Source organism: Serinus canaria, chromosome Z (genome assembly GCF_022539315.1).
Source record: "Serinus canaria isolate serCan28SL12 chromosome Z, serCan2020, whole genome shotgun sequence".
Classification (NCBI taxonomy): domain Eukaryota; kingdom Metazoa; phylum Chordata; class Aves; order Passeriformes; family Fringillidae; genus Serinus; species Serinus canaria.
Genome location: NC_066343.1, coordinates 66,910,361 through 66,929,123, shown reverse-complemented (window position 1 = coordinate 66,929,123; position 18,763 = coordinate 66,910,361). Strand labels below are relative to the sequence as shown.

Below are 18,763 nucleotides of genomic sequence, written 5' to 3'. Positions count from 1 at the left end.
GAACGTGCTGCAGCAGCACTGTTACCATTTATTACATGATTTAAATCCAATACAAAATAGGGACTAAGGGAAAAAGAGCGACTGCCTGCAGCAGAACAGGACTGCTGGCAGGCCTCAGGAAAGGGTATGAGATCCGTCCAGCCCTGTTAGCTGGAGCTGCCCTGTTCTGCCTTCAGCACCTCCGTGGCAGAAGAGTGGGAGTCCTCGTGGGCTGAGGGCATCTCATCTTGGGTCTTCACAGCTTGTGGCTTGGTCAGTGTGGTGTAGATCCCCAGGGCCTGGAGGGAATGAGACAGTCATAGGGAGGGAAGGAAAAGAGAGGGTCAGGCCCCAGCATGGTGACCTCTTCACTTCCCTAGAGCAAGACTCACTTGGGTGAGAGCAAGAACAGCTTGGGCTGGAAGGGGCCTTAAAGATCCTTTTTTACACCCCTTCACCCCTCACACTGGAGCAGGTTGTTCAGAGCCTATTCCACCTGACCTTGAACATTTCCCAGGATGAGGCATCCCCAGCTTCTCTGGGCAACCTGTGCCAGGGCCTCACCATCTTCACAGGGAAGAATTTCTTTCTAAAATCTAATCTCAACCTATTCATTCAGTTTAAAGCCATTCCTCCTCATCCTATCATCACATGCCCTTGTAAAGGATATCTCCATCTTCCTTGTAACCCCCTCTTAGGTATGGGAAAGTGCTACAATGTCTCTCTGGAGCCTTCTCTTCCCCAGGCTGAACAATCCAAATCCCCTCAGCCTTTCCTCACAGCAGAGGTGCCCCAGTCCTCTGATCATCTTGGTGGCCTACTCTGGGCTGACTCCAGCAGGTCCCTGTCCCTCCTGTGCTGGGAGCCCAGAGCTGGATGCAGTGCTCCAGGTGGGTCTGAGCAGAGCAGAGCAGAGGGGCAGAATCCCCTCCCTGCCCTGCTGCCCACGGGGCTCTGGATGCAGCCCAGGACACGTGGGCTGCACTGACCTGTGCGACCATGTTGGTGACATCGCCGGTGTTGGCGGGCAGCAGAACAGTGTTGGAGTCTTTGGCAATCTTGGAGAACGCGTTCACGTACTGCTCTGCCACAGACAGAGAGGCAGCAGCATTGCCATGCTGGGGACAGAGGGACAAGTCACATGCCACCAACAGCTCAAACCTGCCTGTGCCCCCAACCCACCCCAGTCCAGCAAAGCCCCTTACTCCCTGCTGCTGCCGAAGGTGCCAGGGAGTATCCAGGAGAAAGCCAGGTGCCACCCTGCCTGCAGCTTCACCTCCCCCAGTGCCAGCACCAAAGCAGTGGCTGCTCTAGGCAGCCATCACTCACCTGCTGTGCCAGAGCAGCTGCTAGGAGCTGAATTGCCTCTGCCTTGGCTCTGGCCTTGACTAGCATGGCGTTGGCTTCTCCTGCAACAAAGCACAGGAGGGTGCACATCAGTATCACAACAAAGCACTTGCAAGGACTGAATCCTGACCATTTCAGGGAGTGAATCAAGACAATTTCAAGGCATGCATGGTTGTCTCTTACCCAACAGCAACACTATCACACAAGCCTCCTGCTGTCAGGAGGCTGGGGCAGGGGAGCAACATCAGCTGGAGTTCAGCTTGAGGCCCCAGCAGGGAAGGATCAGAGCGGCTGAGGAAGCCTGGCTCACACTAACACGTTCTCTCCCCTGCAGCACCACCCCTCAGTCCAGAGGGCTACAGAACCCCACGTTTTAGCCTCAGGCAGTACCGGCAGCTTTGTTGATTTGTTCAGCCTTCTCAGCTTCTGATGCCAAGATCTGGGCCTGCTTCTGGCCTTCAGCCACGTTGATAGCTGACTCCCTTGTCCCCTCTGACTCCAGCACTGTTGCTCGCTTCCGTCGTTCTGCCTCCACCTGGGAACACAGGTCAGACACCAGCCTGCCAAGGTTGTGCTGGGGAAATCCCATCTGTAGGGCAAGGACATGCTCCTCTGTTCTGCTGGGGGAAGCACGGCTTAGCAAAACATGAAAATGCAGCTACAGAACACTGCGTGGTCTCAACAAGGGCTGGCTCTACTCCTCATGCCAAACAGCCCCTCCCAGCCCCATTCCCACCTAAGTGGACAGTTGCTTCCCCCTTCTCTTCTTCCTGCCCAAATATCTGGTGTCCAGCTGTTCTCAAGGGGAGAACTTCAGCTCTGAGATTTGCTTCTCCACAGAGCCCAGAAGAGATTTTAAAGGGACCTGGCAGGGCTTGTATGTTGCAGGCAGGGGCCACCACTACAAAAATTATGACAAGAGTTACTTATTCAGTAGCTGTACATCTGCAGCCAAAGCCCTCTCCTGACACAAGGGCTGGGTGCTGCCAGCTCTGGACAGATAACAATAATGAACCATAGCCCCTATCAGCAATAGTGTGGCCAGCAGGACCAGGGAAGTGATTGTCGCCTTGTACTCAGCACTGGTGAGGCCATGCTTTGAGTCCTGTGTCCAGTTCTGGGCACCTCAAGAGGGACATTGAGGTGCTGGAGCATCCAGAGAAAAGCAATGGAGCTGGTGAAAATTTGGAGCACAAGTCTGATGATGAGGACCCCTTGAGAGAGCTGGAGTTGTTTAGTCTGGACAAGAGGAGACAAGTTTCTGAGAGGAGACCTTATCACCCTCTACAACTACCTGGAAGGAGGTTGCAGTCACACAGGGGTTGGCCTCTTTTCGCAGGTAGTCAGCAACAGGATGAGAGGACACAGTCTCAAGCAACAGGATGAGAGGACACAGTCTCAAGCAACAGGATGAAAGGACATAGTCTCAAGCAACACAAGGGGAGGTTTAGGTTGGAAATTAGGAAAAATTTCTTCACAGAAAGGGTGATTAGACATTGGAATGAGCTACCAGAGGAATGGCAGTGACACTGTGGATCTTTAAGAAAAGACTGGACATGGCACTTGGTGCCACGGTCTAGTTGACAAGGTAGTGTTTGTCACTGCTACTTCTCTGAAGGTGGACTTGATGATCTGAAGTCTTTTCCAACATTACTGATTCTGTGATTCTGCAATGGAATATGGAAGAGGAGGCTTCCCTCTCGTTCCAGACTTCCCTCCCAGAGAGCCTCACCTGCATCTGCATGGATTCCTTCACTCGTGGGGGCACGTGGATGTCCTTGATCTCGTAGCGCAGACACCGGATGCCCCAGCAGTCTGAAGCCTGGTTGATGGCATCCACGATGCTGGCATTGAGGGACTCCCGCTCCTGGATGGCACAAAAGAAACAGCAGAGGGCAGAGAAGAGGGGCTTAGCATGAGAGACATGTCAGGAGGGAAACAAGACACCTCCCTCAGAGGCCAAGGTCTGCCAGAAAAAAAAATCTCCACAGGTTTTGGGAAGGGTTAGGTGCTTCCAGCAGCTGTTGAAGGGGTTACCATCTCCTAGGGAGAGCAGTGCCCCACACTGAAGCTGCTGGGATACAACATCTGGTGTACATCTGGATACAAGAGAATGCCACCAACTCCAGTTTCTTCCCAGCAAATGCAGTACAAGGATTACAGTACCCCATGACACAGGCTGGGATATTCATCACTGGGGCTGAGCAAAGAGTCACTGACTCAACAAAGGTGGCTGGACCAGCTGGGTCTGGGCACATACCACCCATCATCCCCTCCAAATAACTCAGGGCAGGGCAAAAAGTAGCTCCTGTTAAAAAAATAACTGAAAGAAGACCCATCCCCATCTCCAAGGATTCACCAATAGGTCAACTGAAACAGAAGCCATAAGCTCTCTAAGCAAAGGGCATTTTACTGTTTAGCACATCAGCCTAGCCATGCACGCTGTCCTGGGATTTTGATCCACCTCCCCAGCTCACCCGGAAGACTCTGTCCAGGGAAAGCTTGCCAAGTTCAGATCTCATGGTAGTCTGGGCCAGCTGAGTCACTGCGTACTCAGGATCTTCCACACCATAGCTGGCCTGAAGAGCAGAAGCACAAAACAGAGTGGATAGGGATGCCAAGAGGGACCCTGAAGAAGGCAGGTGTAGTCTCCCTCCACGTCCGCAGGAGCTGTACGGGTCCCCAGCTAGGTGCCCCCGGCCCGGCCGAAGATGGCCACACGAAGTGCCACTCCTGGATTCCCTCCGGAACCTGGGCAGTGGTTACCATCTGTGGTGTGGGTGGTGCAGGCAGGATCGTGGCTACGAAGTCCCAAGATAAAGGAAGGAGAAGTGGACACCCATATAGGTACCAAGAAGCTTTAATTCTCCTGATGGGGCTAGGGACGGGTGTCAGGGAGGAGGTTGGGGGTGGGGTGCTGATAAAGGGAGTGAGTGTGATGGGAGGAGACACAAAGCTTACCAATAACGAGGACCCACGGAGGAGCGTGGGTTACAGCTAAGCCACTGAGGATCACACAGGGGAGGGGAGAAACCCCGGGGGCAAATCATACATCAAATAAGGGATGGTTGACACAGAGAATTCTCGAGATAAAGGGGGGTGGTTTCTGCAACAGATGGGGGGGGGGCAGGTCCAAAAGGGAGGAAATAAGTTTACAACTTAGGAAGAAACCATTGTAAGGGAAGTACATGGGGGGAACCGAGGACCAAACCATTTTGTTGACTTACAAAGGGAATAACCAATTCTAAAAACATACAATGCCACAGGCAGGAGAGACAAAGAGTGCTAAAGCAAGAAATTTGCCAGACACCCCTGCTGAAAACATGGGAGTCTGGAGCCTTGGGAAGAGTCAGAGTGCCCAGCCCACCTGCCAGGCAGGAGAGAGAGGCTGGAGCCTACATTTTGGGAAGCAGGGAGTGGGCAGAGCCAGGAGAAAGGTGCCCAAGGGGCAGGGATGGTACCTTGTAGGGGTCCATAACCCGCAAGTAGAGCACACCATCGATCTGCAGGGTGACGTTATCTGTCAGGAGAGAACAACAGAACCTGTTCACTGAAGCAGCACAAACAAGACACAGAAACCCCCTCTTCCACAGCACAGCTGGGCAGGCTCATCCTTTTTCACCCTTACATAGCTCCATGGCACAGAAGAGGACTGGCTGAAATAGATCTTCTTATCTAAAGGCTTTGTAAAAAGGACCTTCCGTTCCCTGGACAACACTGTGATGTTTTAATACACAACAGGTCTTGATTTTCCCAATAGAAGCATTTCATACTGTAGCTCTCGTAAATAAAGATTTAAGGAGGAAAAAACCAAAACCAACCACTTAAAACTGGAAATATAACAGAGCTGACAATTAACATCACATCTATTAACCTGTTCTAAAATGTTTTTAACAGAAACAGAATTTTCTTTTGTGGTTCAATACAGGAAAACACCTGAAAAATTTATTTCTGGCAAGGTGCATTCAACTCAGCAAGAAGGGGCAGCTGCAGCCCACAGAGAGCAGATGGAACCTCCTGGGCTGCCCCCACTCACAGCAACAGCCTTTCGGTACCTAAAGAAAGCTGGAGAGGGCCTTTTCACATGGACTTGGAGGAATGGGACAAGGGGGAATGGTCTTAAGCTGATGGAAGGACAGGCTTAAATTAGATGTTAGGAAGAAGCTCTTTACTGTGAGGGTGGTGATGCACTGAAATAAGTTGCCCAGAGAAGTTGTGGATGCCTGTCATGGTTTGAGCCTGGCACAATGCCAGTGCCCCCAACGAGATCACCTCCTTCCCTGGCACCCACTGTGAGATGTGATCAGAGACAGAGCAGAGCAGGCTCCAACTTAAGGTTAAAATCTGAACACCGATTGGCTTGACCACACCATCAGAAAAAACTTCATTTCAAACCACGACAATGCCCCATCCCTGGAAGTGTTCAAGGCCAGGCTGGACAGGGCTCTGAGCAGCCCAGCCGAGTGGAACGTGGCCCCTGTCCATGGTACGGGGGCTGGAACAAGACAAAATTTAAGGTCCTTTCTAACCCAAATCATTCAGTGATCTTGTGATTTTATGGCCAAGGGACAGGGCTGAGTGCAGGAGCTTGGGACAATTCCACTCATCCTCACATCGTCCCTTGCTCACCCCAGATGCAGCAGAAGGAAAGGGGCAGGACACAGAAGCTGTTCCTCACCCAGTGTGACAGCTGACTGCTCTGGGACATTAATGACGATTTCTTTGAGACTCTGGACATAACGAATCCGATCCAGAAGAGGGATGAGGAAGTTCAAACCCTGGGAAAAGGGTGGGATTAGATGGTTGATACACTAGAAAGAGTCATGCAAACAAAGCCCATGCCACACACTGCAAACACGTTTTACAAACAAGGAATTTCAGTTACTCAGTGCTTTTAACACTTCACCAAGGAAAATAAGTCCACAGGCAGCCAAAAGGATTTCAGCCTGGGAAACTGAGCCCACCACCCCTCTTGGATCCTCGTGCAAAGAACGCGCCTCGCTACAGCTTTAGGAACCTGCTGAATCCAGAAGGGGAGAAAAGCTGCTCCTTACAGGCTCGAGGATTCGGTGGAACTTGCCCATCCTCTCCACCACCCAGGCCTCCTGCTGTGGCACAAAGAGCACCCCGATGTTCATGGGCAGCCCGGAGTTCCAGCGGCATGGAGCTGGGGCCAGCCGTGCCGCACGCTTCAGCTGCTGGGAGTGCTGGGGGAAGGACATGGAGCAGGGTTGAGACCAGCTGCTGGCACCTCAGAGCCCAGCTCCACACCTGCTACCCATGTGGGCTCATGACCAGGAGACCAGGGCAGGAAACAATGCCCCTAGCAAGCCCATGCTGTAAGGGTGTTCCCACAGGGATAAGGCCTGGGAGCCAGAGACAGTCTTCTCCACTTGTGCAGGGGGGCTCACTCCCATGCCAGAGCTTTCTGCACATCTCCACTCCTCTCACATCCACACTGCAGTGGGGAATAAAGTCTCCCTGCCACCATAAGGCCAATGAAGGTGTGTGCATGTGGGTCTCTTCTGCTCCCTATAACCCATTAAGGCTCACTCCCTCACCTCAGTCCCAGACCACCCCTTTCCAACAACCTGTCCCTCCCAAGTTCTGGCTGCCCCCAGGGCTTCCCACAAAGAGCTGTTCTGTCTGGGCATTCCCCCATCCTCCTCCCCATGGACCCTCACTCACACAGCTTCCCTCAAATTCCCCCATCCCAACCCAGCTCACACCTCCGCAGCCCAACACATCCATTTCTCCTACAACAACCCAGACACACCTCACCGCTCCCCATGTTCAGCCACCCCCCGCTGGCCCTCCCCCTACCCATTCATCCACAACCTCTTTTCCAATGCCCCCCCTGTACCCCAATCCCTACCCAGTTCACCACCATCGTCCCAGACCTCCAACATGCCCCCAAAGACCCCTTTCTCTCAGTCCCCCTCAAACCCCCACTAGTCCTCTGCACCCCTCACCCTCACACCTCCTTCTCTACCCAGCTCCTCACTATGCACGGTGTCCCCCAAACCCTTAACACCACCACCCCACTGAACCGCCACCTCCTGAGTCACCTCCTCACTCATTTGTCCTCTGCACCAGACCTCTCTCCCTCCTTACTCTCTATCCCAGTGCATCCCCCTACCCACACCCCAGGTCTTCCCAGCCCCAAACACTCCCCCACTGACCACCCTTCAGCCTCTCTGCACCTGTCTGTTCTCTACATCACCTCCCCGCCCTTCATCTCTATCCCTGCCCGGCTCTCCCCAGTCCCCCCGCTGCCCCTGCTCAATCCCCATACCCATCTGCCCACTGCATACCGCGCCGCACCCCTTCCCCCCCCCGCCCAGCTCTCCCCCACCGAGCCCCCACACCGCCAGCTCTTTACCCCAAACTCCAACACCGAGCTGCCATTGACTCCCTCTCAGCCTGCCATACCCATTTATTTTTTTCACCCCGCCGTGCCCGCACAGCCCTACTCCTGCCCAGCTCCTCACCAGCACCCCAGCACTTTCCCTGAGCCCCAACACCTCAGACCGCTGGTATCTCCTCAGACCCTCGACAGCCATTTGCCCACAGCCCCCTGTGACCCCGTGCCCCCAACCCCTCCTCAATTCCCCCTCACCTCCTCCTCAGACCCGCGAAACTACCACCACACTAAACCCCACCTCTGACCCCCAGGGCCCGTCCGTCCTCTGTGTCCCCCCACACCGCTTTACCCCAACCCTGCCCGATTCCTCCCCAGCACTTCCCAGACCCCCAACACCATTCCCCTCACCCCAGTGCCCCCAGTCCAGATCACTTCGCCCGGCCCCTCCAGCATCCGCTACCCGGACCTTCCCCACGTGGGCACCCCCGAACGAGTTCTCCCCGTTCCCTCCCCAACCGTCCTCGTTCCCCGCACCTGGAGCAGCCCGAGGCCGGGCCGGGCCCGGATCCCCGCCCGCGACAGCATCGCCCCCTCCGCCCGCCCCGCTCGGCGCCGCCGCGGCCGCACTCCCGGAAGGCCCCTGCTCCACGCCGCTTCCGGTTGCGCCGCCCGGATCGGTCCCTCCGGCTCCTCCGGCCGCGGCCCCCGGTTCCGCCCGCCCGGCTGCCCGAGATTCTGCACCGCCCCCCTCGGGGCGCGGCAGCCCCAGTCTCGTTCTGGAGCTCCAAACGGATGTTTATTAAATTAGAAACGAACACGAAAAGTCCCGGCACGGCCTTCGCGAGCCCGCAGGGCCACGGCGAGAGGGGCAGCCCCGGTGACCTGGAGGCGAGGGGGACTCCGGTGTCATGGCGTCCTCGAGAGCCGCTGGCCAGGGCAGTGAGGGAGCGGCCCCCGGTGTTTGGGGAGGTTCAGATCCTCGGTTTGGGGGATCCAGGGCCCAGGTTTGGGGGGTGCAAACCCCGGTGTGAGGGGGGTTCAGGTCCCCAGTGTGAGTATATGGGCTGGTTCGGGCTTCCTAAGCCCAGTGCAGCAGGGCCGGAGCCCCTCAGCCGCCCCCGGGCAGGGCCGGACCTCGCCCCCACACCCTCCAGTCCTGACCCATCCCCGCTGAGCCCCCCGCGCTGGGGTCTCGGCCTCAGCGGCGGGAGCTGATGGGCCTGTCCCCGCATTGTTCTCTCTGACGGAGGGGCTGAGGATCCCCACAGCCTGGGCTGGCATGGAAGCCTTGCCGAGACCCTCAGAGGGCAGAGAGGTGATACAGACGGGGAATGTGCAAGCTTGTTTTACCCTTGGCCCTTTCCCTATGACTGCCCCTGTCTGGATTCTCCCAGTCCTGCTCCTGAGGAACCAGCCCAACTCCCAGAGTTTGATTTCCTCTGTTGCTTCCCCCTTTCCCATTTTTCTAAACTGGGGTTCCTGACCATCCTCCAGCTCCTGATCAACCTGCTGGCAGACCCTGCCCAAAGCTGCCTCCTGCATGGGATCCACCCCACACCCACAGACAGTGCAAAGTTCCTTTTTTTTTTTTGGCAATCTTCTCAGATTCACAGCTCACGTGCTCTGGAGGCTCTTGCCCAGAGGGCTATCCCCATATTCCTGCAAAGAGCTCCAGGTCCCCATCCACGTGGCAGCTGTGTCTCTTACCCTCAGGAACCTGGCAGTGGCCATTTCCTTGACATCCATAGGTCTCTTGGGGTCTGGCTTACTCTGAAAGACTCAGAAGATAAGCTCAGGCCTCCCCAAGCTGCTTGAAGTTTGGCTGGCCCTGCAAAGCTGGTGCCAGCGAGGCTCAGCCTGTCAGTGGGCTTTTAATACACCTCTGATCTGGGAGCTGCACCCTGTGTAAGCACTGGGTAAGTCTCCCTTCCATCGGCTGAGGCTTCCCTGTCCCTAGTCATCCTCACAGTCCCCACAGCCCTGCCCGAACACAGGCAGCCTGGTGCAGGCAGGGCTGAGGGGAAGAAAAAGCACAGCACCTCTGGTCCTCTGCATGAGCCTCCTCTGTGCTCCCAGCAACAATAAATACTAATAAATACAAACTCTTCCACACTTTCTGCTCCCAGACCTGAGACCAGTGTGGGTGGTCTCACTCACAGCTCCAGTCCAACTCTTCACTCCACACCCACCCACCTCAGCCACAGCCAAGTCTCCAAGCTGGGAGCAGTGCCAGCAGAAGGCTTGGGCATGTCCCTAGAGTGCCAGGGCTGCTCCTCAGCCCCTGCCCCTCTTGGTGAAGCCCCCTGGGTGATCCCAGCCCTGCTGCAGAGCGTGGTGTCCGTGCTGGTCAGGAGGGTGGGTGATATCTCAAAGCAGTGCTTGCTTGCCCTTTACTCATCTCTCCCCAAACTGCTGGGCTGGAGGCTCCCCAGAGGCCCTGGGGGGCAGGGAGTGAAGGAGGTCAGGCCCGGGGTGAGTAGCAGGGGTTCCGCGGCATCTCTGTGAAGGATTTCAGTTCGTAGGGGATCCCCGAATCCACCTCGATCGACTTGCGGGAGAAAAGCAGCCGAATGTCATCATGAAGGTAGATCTTCCCTGACTTGGAGCTGTGAAACCTGCATGGAGACGAGCAGGGCAGAGGGACCTCAGGCTCCCCAGGTAAGGGCAGGGCATGCTCAGTGAGGGCACAACCCCCTTGACTTCTTTGGCCCCTGGTCAATGCAGCCACCCTCTGGTTGCCTTTAGAGGGACAGAGACAGCTGCCCTTGGACAGGGTGGCAGCTCCAACTTCCCCAAAGGAGCAGCTGGTCCATGTTCCTCCCCAGTCCCTCCTCCTGTCTTGCAGGCTTGGGACAAGACAAGAGAGGAGCCCAGGGCTGACCTGGTGCCCATCTCCCCAGCATGCTTTACCTTAGATGCATCAGGTAGCAGAGGACCCTGCGGGGTGGGCTGGTGCCCAGTGGGTCACTGAGGGCCACTGTGGACCCCTCTTCCTCCCCCACGGGCACCAGGAAGATGCGATGGCGTAGGAAGGTCATGTGGTTGGCCGGCATGTCCTGGAAGTCGTATGTCACCAAGAACATCTTCACCACAGTCTTGTTGGGGTTAAATAAGGTCTGGGGGCAGAGGGGTAGGGGGTGAGACTGGGAAGGATGCAGGGCAGAGATGGGGCATCTAGGAGAAGAAACTGCTAGACCAAGGATCCAGAAAGCCTCACACCAGTCCTAGAGGGCTTAACCTTAGTGTCACAGGTCAGTTCTTTCCACCCACCTTCACACCTGTGCTTCTCTTTCATCACATCCCATCCCCACAGCACATACACACTTTCTTGCCAAAACCCTCACCCACCTCTTCCTTCCCTGATTCTCCCATCATCTTGTCTCCTTGACAGCACCCTAGGTATCCTGTGCTCCCCTCTGCTATGCTGTCTTGGTGGCCAGGTAACCTCTCTGCAGGAGACACCCCTTCCAGCTGCTGCCCTGCCTAACAATGTCATGGAGCATACCCCCCAAAGCAGGGCAACCAGAGCCCAACCAGCCCCATCCCCACAGTGCTACTGCAGGCCAGGGAATGACTCACCACTTGGATGGTTCCAGCTTTGGGGACACTGTAACCCTTCTTTCCCAAGGCCTCCAAGTCAATAACTCCCTGGGGCAAAATAAACAGTGTGTGAGAGAGGGAAAAAGCCAAGGGAAAGCCCAGCTGGGAACCAGCATGGGCCTGAGACTCCCTTGCTGGGAACACTTGGCACAAGTCAACAAGAAGACCCCCAGCTCAGCCCCTCTCCAAACCAGGAGAAGAAACAGAGAGGTGGTGACAAGAGTTGATGACAATGACAATCATGAAGCAGCAGAGCCTGTGTATGTTCCCTCTTCTTTCCCTTTTTGCTTTTTTGGGTTAAAGACCACTCCTGGCACAGGCAGCCATCTCCATTAACAGGTGGTTACTTGAGCCCCTCTCTACAGAGAGGGGCTGCCCCAGGTGTCAGAATACAGCCCCCCCAGCTCCCGCACATCCATGTACCAGGAAAGGCGAGGGCACGCTGTGTTCAGAGATGTCGAAGTAGGTGACGTCGACAGGCAGGGTGACATGCTGGGGACAGTAGGAGCCACTGGCACCGATCTCTGCTGTGAAACCCTCGATCCTCCCCGATGGTGCAAAGCGCCCCTTCAGGATGGACTCCTGAGAGGGAGGGAAGTGTTAGGTAATCTCAAACACCAGCCCTACCCCCTGCCTCAATGCTCCAGGTGAAGTTATCCCCATCTTCACTGCACCCAGCTGACTGCTTGCCTTCATGTGCCCAGAGATCTCACTCTGAGACAGACCTACCCTGAACTGCTGGGATAATACCAACCATCTACAGGGAGAAGCACTGACAGTGCCTTGGCTCAGCCACACAGCACCTATCTCAGCAGGTTCCACCCAAGGATCTGCTGGCTGAGCCATGCTGCTGGTGGGTCTGTGTGGTGGTGACTGCATGCCAGGCCTTTTGGGGACAGCCCCACACCATGGTTCCCATCAGGTGCAGCCTCTCACATTTATTGCTAGCCCTGTGTGGAGTCCCTGGGACCCACCTCCCCAGAGCAGATAAGCACCGTTACCTCAAAGTTGCCCAGCAGAGCATGGCTGACAGTGGTGGTGGCCCAGGGCACTGTGGGGGACCTAGTGCTCCTCCGGAGGCTGGTCCGGAGATGTCGCCTTGGAGTGAGGAGAGAAGACTGGTGTTGGACTGAAGAGCACACAGCCCTGGATTATTCATGTCCCTGGGAATGTGGATCCCTCTCCAGGTTCCCCATACCTTTGCTAGAGGTTGAAACCACTTTCCTATGTCCCAGGGGAAGAAGAAACACCACCCTCCACCCCAATCTGCAGTCTTATGGAGGGGAGATACTTGGGCCAGGGCAGGGCAGAGGACTTAGCCTAAGGTGAACCTCCCATGGGGCTGCAGGCTCACCCTGAGCCCCCATGTCCATCCCACAGGGCTGCCAGGACACTCACGATTTGAGACGCAGCCCACTCTTCAGCCTCCTCCCAACTGCACTGCAATCTGAAGAGCTCTGGAGAGGACACGAAATAGAGAATCATGTTAGGGAAGCAACCCCTCGGAGGTGCCATCATCCCTTGCCCTGTCCCATATTCCCATGAGGGTCCCAACAGATGGAACAAGCTCCTGTCCTTGGGCAGCCATCAGTGGCCTCTGAGTGGCCAGCAGGGCAGCACAAGGACTGGAGTATCTGGTGTGAACATGGGGCTGCCCAAAACCTGAAGTGGCTCAGCTGGGAATGAGGGTCTTGGTACCCAAGGGTACAACACACTGTTCCCTCTTTAGAAAGCAGGTCTCAGGAGCAGCCCCAGTGACAAGACACCTGTAGACAGAGCCATGCAATGAAACCCCCTTGCACCTCCCAGGGACTGGTGACACCTGCAAGGACACTTGCCGACCAGCCTCTGACAAGTTCTGTCCCCTGGTGATTCATGTAAAGTCCTCAGCAGTGCCACCAGGCAGTGCCACCTCTACCCACAGCTAGGATCCTACACATGTGGGGCCGGGGGGTTAAAGCCACAGTCACACTGCAGCCTCCTTTTAAAGATGTCCCTTTTTCAGGGGCTTTCCCTTCTGGAAGCCACACAAAGGGTAGCACAACACAAAGGGATGATGAAGCTGGCTGGTATGACCAGGCGGGAAAACCCAGGGAAGCTGCTGGAGGGCTTCACTCTGCAAGGACAGTGCTGGGGGCAGCTGGGCTGGGGGACAGTAATGAAAAAGGCAGGCAGCAATGGAGCTGTGTGCCATGGATGGTGTGTCCCAGCTCCAAGCAGCAAGAAGTCAGGGTAGCTCTGGCATCACTTCCTGTGGGTCCCCATACCATGGATGCCCCATAGAAAAAGAAGAAGGTGCCAGGTCTGGCCTGAGCCTGCTGCAGCCTCAGCTGGCAGAACAGAGTGAAGGCAGGGCCCTGAGAAGAAGAGCAGGGTAACAAAGGGGGAATCAGAGGCAACTCCTGAGCTCCTAGGAAAGGTTGCAAACCTCACATGTCTGCCCCATTCCTGAGAGCTTGTGGCACCTTGAGGACACGCCACAGGGACCTCAAAATGGCAGAAAAGCCAGTGGCATCTCTGCACACAGCACTGGGCTCCTTGGTCAAAGCATGTCCAGTCCCATTGCCTGGCACTGGTCACTTGCTCTAATGGGCATCATGGCCAGGAGTTCAAGCCATCCCACACATCTGCCTTCCTCCTCATCAGGCAGGCAGAGGCCAGCCCTCTTCCCAAGCTTGCTGGTATACATGAAGCTTAACATGAAGCCATCAGACAACAAAAGTGGCTTCATGACATGTCCAGCTCTCACTGCCATGGGGAGACTGTCTCCTGTCCAGTCAAGGCTCTCCAGGAGAAAAAGCCATTTGCATGCAGAGGATCCAGTGACTAAAAGATGTCAAGAGCTGGTTAAAACACACCATGTGTGTAAGGGCTGACTGTCAGCTGCTGCCTTGCTCATACCAGTACTGCAACTCAGGGACAGGACAGGGCATGTTGCCACAGTGGACCACACTGCCCACAAGCATAGTCCTGAGCTCTGGGCACCCCCAGGCCATTCCCTGCTTTCCCCCAGGAGCAATGCTCACCTTTGCTGCAGGAAGCAGGTGATTCCAGAACGGAGCTCCCTTGGCATCAGTGCTGCGGCAGGCTGTGGGCACAGGATGGCATGGCAGGACCCTCTTCTTCCTTGCTGGTGGGGACAGGCTCTCGTCCTCAGAGCAGGAGTCGGTCATAATGTCGCCAGCAGGCAGCAACTTCCTTTTGGCTGGGCAGGTGCTGCTAAGCTGGCTGCTCCCACAGGGTGTCATCTCCTGGGAGCTCAGGTTGCTGGGCTCGGGGCTGAGCGCTGTCTGCAGAACTGGGGACTCCCTGCACCCATTGGCCACTGCTGGCCCTTCTGCTTCTCTGCTAGCCCTGCTGGTGTGAGCTGGGCTGCTCCCTGGCTTCTCTCTCTTCCCACCAGGGTCCAACTGGGTTGTTTGTGCAATACTGTGCAATTCAAGGTGAAGTACATTGTGGCCACTTGACGGCTCCCCATTCTCTCCACAGTCTATGGGCTGATCCCCTGATGAGACAGGGCAACTGTCTCTCATGTGCAAAGTACTGCAAGCAATGTGCTGGGGCCAGGAGGAGGAGGAGGAGGAGTAAGAGGAGGAAGGGGAGAAGGAGGAGAAGGAGACATCCTGGGACTTGTCCTCTCTGCTGGCCTTGGGGCTGTGGCTAGGGCTGCCCTCACAGCGGTGCTCCACCACCCGCAGCCCACTGTGGGAGAAGTGCTGGGCAGAGCCACAAAGGGAGAGCTCCTCCACTAGCAGACCATCCTCAAAGGTATCGTCATCATCCAGGGAAGGCTGCCCAGGGCCTCCATCCACCCCCCTGTCACCCCAGTGAGTTCGTTTGGGATCTCGCCCCCCCTCCGGAGTTCGCTGCTCGGGGTATCCCCTCTTGACAGCTGGCCGGGTGCCTGCCCGCTGCTCTGTACTCTCAGAGGAGCTGGAGAGATGGGAGAAGATGGACACCTGGTAAACCTTCTGGCGCTTGATCTCTGTCTCATTGTAGCCCATGAGGATGCTGCGGTGGGTGCAGCACTGCGAGGAAGGCTCCAAGGGTGTCTCCCCCCTGGGCCGGGACAGGCTGGGCTCTGTGCTGCGCTCCGGGGGCAGAGACGTCTCTGTGTGGATGTGCCGCATGGAGCCTCACTTGCTGGGACTCCAAGCGGAGCCCATGCAGCAGCAGGAGGGGGACTGTAAAGTGCCACAGGTCAGGGTGCAAGGGCTGAGGCTGGGAGCTGGGCCCCCTCTCACTCAGGATTTCTGTGTGAGCCCTCTACTATGAGATGCTCTGCAGCACAGCATCTGGAAAAAAAGAGAGCAAGAGGGATGAGGATCAGCCCCAGAACTCCATCCTCATTCAGGCTTCCGGCTGCAAGGGACCCACTGGGACATGGCTCTTCACACAGCCCACTTGAATCTCCCTCTCCAGGGACAGGAAGAGGAATGAGGCTGATGTGCCTTTCTGGGAAACCCTGAGGCATCACTCAGCTGCAGGTTCAGCATGCACTTCCTGGCTTGGGCAAGGAGAGAAGTCTCCAGACAGGCAGGAGACACCTGTGGACAAGTCTGGACAGGTGGGGAGGAAGAGGCCTGCCCTCTGCCAGATACACGCTTGTGCTGTTGTGGAGCACAGGAGTCAGGCAGGTCAGACCAGTCCCAGGGTTTCATGCCTGTAATCACCCCTTTGGGCAACAGCAGCAACATCTCTCAGTGCTGGCCAAGACATCTTGCCCTGGCCACATACACTGATTGAGGCAGGGCTGGTGCCAGCCCCATAGCAGGTACAGGAACCTGTCTAACATCCCGTTACCTTTGCCAGCTTGGACCAGGCATCTCCAGCACCTCAGTCAGCAGGTGGGAGATACCACAGCCACCATCCACCCACTCCTGCCAGCTCCAAGGGCCTGCCCTTCTTTGTGCAGCATGGTGCCTCACTTTTGATTTTCAGTCCAGTTTGAGAGCTGCGAGAATTCTGTCCACATACTGGTTTGTTTCAGGCATGAAAAATACTGAAATGGCTGCAAGAGCTGAGGAGATTCAGGAAAAGTCCCCAGCAGACTGAGGACAAACTGCCCACGCCTGGCAGCTCTGCCTTTTGCCTGTCTTTGCAGCTTTGACTGATCTTGTGGAGCAAGGGCTTAGGGGCAAAAGAGCAATAGGGAAATTTGTCCTCCAAGTGGATCAAGGGTATGTGGAGAATGAGCCTGCATATGCTATTTTGACCCTGCTGGGATGTGGATGGGAAAATGGCAGGCCAAAGTGCTTGAGACCAGGGACTCTGTTTAAAAGGAGTAATAAAAGGTATAACCATGCACCAGGGTATGCTGGGGACTGACTGGCTGGAAAGCAGCACAATAAAAAAGGCCTTGGGGGTCCTGGTGGGTGCCATGTTGACCACAAGCCAGCAATGTGCCCTTGCAGCAAAGAAAAACAATAGTGCACCAGGAACAGGATTAACAGCAGATTGAGCAAACTGATCCTCCCTCTCTGCTCAGCGCTGGTGAGTGCAAAACAGGGACACTAAAAAAATTAAGGAAATGGCGCATCTATCCTATGAGACCTGGGACTGCTCAGCCTTGAGAACAGAAGGATTGGTGAGATCTCATCTAGAAATCTAGATAAGAGGTTCCCTCTGAATATCAGAAGACACCATTTTGTTTTACCATGACCAAGCACTACAACCAGTTACCTAGAGACTTTGCAGAATCTTCATCCTTGGAGATATCCAGAAGTAATCAGGACAAAATCCTGGGCAATAACTCTAGGTGGGGCTGGTCCAGATAACCTCCAGATGTCCCTGCCAACCTCAACCCCTCTGTGTAGCCCCCAACACTGCAGCCCATCCTGGCTGCCCCCACAGTTACTCACCCCTGCTTGTCTCTGGGTTAGCCTCCCTGCCCCGCAGCAGGCGGTCGTTGGCACAGCTGGCTGAAGACGCCTGCCAGTCAGGCACCCCCCAGAAGCGGCGTGGCTGCCGTGGAATGGCTCCCACCATCACGGTGTGCCTCCGAACCTCTGCAACGTCTTCTCCAGCTCTTCAGGGTCCACAGTGGCTCTGAGGGGAAGGAAAGGGGAAGATGCAAGGCTGGGGTGATTCAGATGCTGCCTGGGAGAAGGGCAGGAGGGTGCTTCCTGTCTGCAGGGTCACGCAGGCAGGGAAGGCAGCATTTAGGCTCAGCCTTTCCCAGCCTCCCAAATCAAAGGCCACATACATCTCAGCCACCTCAGGCAGTGCTAACACATTGATTTCCATTTAAACCACAAATATTTTAACCTAAGCTGTGAACTCTCATACCTGGCTTGATTTTACATCCCTTTTGCATGCCTTCCTGTATGAAACCCTGTGCATAGGAACAGATTCCTCTTTCTTTCTGGCGATCATTTCATGCCTTGCTTTCCAAGACACTGCAGCAACCTCTGGGCCTCCAGCTAGCTCCTGGTCTCATGTTCACCTCCTCCCCCTTCCACCCACAGCACAGGACACTTTCTGGCCCTACAGATAAGGAGAAGAGCTTGGAATTGTTTTCTTCCAATATGAGATGCCTGTCAGGGAAGGCAGAAATGAGGAGCCTGACAGCCCTGAGCCATAATGACCCCCCACCAGTTTTCACCAGCACAGACAGCAATCCTTTCATGTGCACAGCACTCACCTGTTCAGATGTGCCCTTGATGCACAACAGAGATTTGCAGACGCAACACAGCTCCCCTGTGGTCATAATCCACGGGCACTGCAGCTTTGATGCCTGGAAGAGTGTGTGGAGAAGTGTCAGCTGAAACAGCAGCTCATGGTGCAACACCTTCAGAATGTACAGGAGCCCTTGGGCACCTCTACCCTCAGCACCTCTGTGGCAGAGACAGCTCATGGGCTTCACCAGCCCAGGAGCCTCCAGGTAAAGGAGGAAATCGTGCCTATCCCTAGGGATCACGCCCTCCCCACCTCCCTCCTATGCATCCCTCAAATGGGGGTTCACTGCAGCATCCATCCAGCGGGAAGTCACTGCCTGGCATCCCAAGCCAGCAGTGAGTACTGCTCTGAAGGCTGTAAAGAGCAGGGCCAGGCAGATGAACAAAAACCCCAAATGGATGCTCAGAGGCAGCAAGACTCAAGTGCAATCCCTTTCTGGCATCCTGGTCTGGCAAATTCTGCATCCCTGCAACCTTCACGTGGGAAGCCAGCAGCAGCTGTGCTCGCTGCCTGACCTCACCTGCCCCAGAAAACAAGCTATTCTTTACTCATTTCCAATAAGATTTGTAATTACACGCTGTCATGACCAGTCTCTGAGAGCTGGACAGCTCAAAAGTCACCACCACTTCTGGGGAAGGGCACTGCCAGCAACCAGCCAGAACAGGACCTGTTGAGATACAAAACAACTGCACCCAAGGATCACTTGCAGCAGGGAAAATCAGTGCTGCAGCATGACAAACCATGGGCCTAAAACCTCAACAAAAGCTTTTTGTAAAGCCCTCCTCTTGGCACCCC

At 55.6% G+C, this 18,763-nt stretch overlaps 2 protein-coding genes across 7 annotated transcripts in view; both read right to left on the bottom strand.

The window, feature by feature from the left end:
- Window positions 1–8: 8 nt before the first annotated feature.
- Window positions 9–8,375, bottom strand: STOML2 (stomatin like 2). Its single transcript, XM_030236867.2, has 10 exons — window positions 8,225–8,375; window positions 6,381–6,533; window positions 6,005–6,104; window positions 4,788–4,846; window positions 3,804–3,905; window positions 3,059–3,193; window positions 1,717–1,861; window positions 1,309–1,388; window positions 969–1,097; window positions 9–278 (listed from the first exon to the last, which is right to left on the bottom strand). The coding sequence occupies exons 1-10, from the start codon at window positions 8,273–8,275 to the stop codon at window positions 147–149; spliced, it is 1,086 nt and encodes a 361-aa protein (XP_030092727.1). The 5' UTR covers window positions 8,276–8,375; the 3' UTR covers window positions 9–146.
- An 84-nt stretch (window positions 8,376–8,459) lies between these two features.
- The window catches only part of ATOSB (atos homolog B), a 38,778-nt gene continuing 28,474 nt past the window's right edge, over window positions 8,460–18,763 (bottom strand). For all 6 annotated transcript variants that reach the window (XM_030237545.2, XM_050986476.1, XM_050986480.1 and 3 more), the window contains 9 exons: window positions 17,934–18,026; window positions 17,152–17,338; window positions 14,317–15,585; window positions 12,689–12,747; window positions 12,292–12,388; window positions 11,714–11,872; window positions 11,270–11,338; window positions 10,601–10,806; window positions 8,460–10,305 (listed from right to left, as the gene is read on the bottom strand). In XM_030237545.2, the coding sequence (XP_030093405.2) occupies window positions 10,152–10,305; window positions 10,601–10,806; window positions 11,270–11,338; window positions 11,714–11,872; window positions 12,292–12,388; window positions 12,689–12,747; window positions 14,317–15,420 (1,848 nt within the window). In that variant the 5' untranslated portion in view covers window positions 15,421–15,585; window positions 17,152–17,338; window positions 17,934–18,026 and the 3' untranslated portion in view covers window positions 8,460–10,151. The remainder of the gene's footprint in view (window positions 10,306–10,600; window positions 10,807–11,269; window positions 11,339–11,713; window positions 11,873–12,291; window positions 12,389–12,688; window positions 12,748–14,316; window positions 15,586–17,151; window positions 17,339–17,933; window positions 18,027–18,763) is intronic.

Bases quoted from the DNA above. Each gene is read 5' to 3' on its own strand.
- STOML2 (XM_030236867.2), bottom strand. From the start codon at position 8,275: ATGCTGTCGCGGGCGGGGATCCGGGCCCGGCCCGGCCTCGGGCTGCTC. The intron at 1,862-3,058 runs GTGAGGCTCTCT...CTGTGTTCCCAG, and splicing joins AGGAATCCATGCAGATGCAG to GTGGAGGCAGAACGACGGAA. The intron at 279-968 runs GTCAGTGCAGCC...CATTCCCTCCAG, and splicing joins TCACCAACATGGTCGCACAG to GCCCTGGGGATCTACACCAC.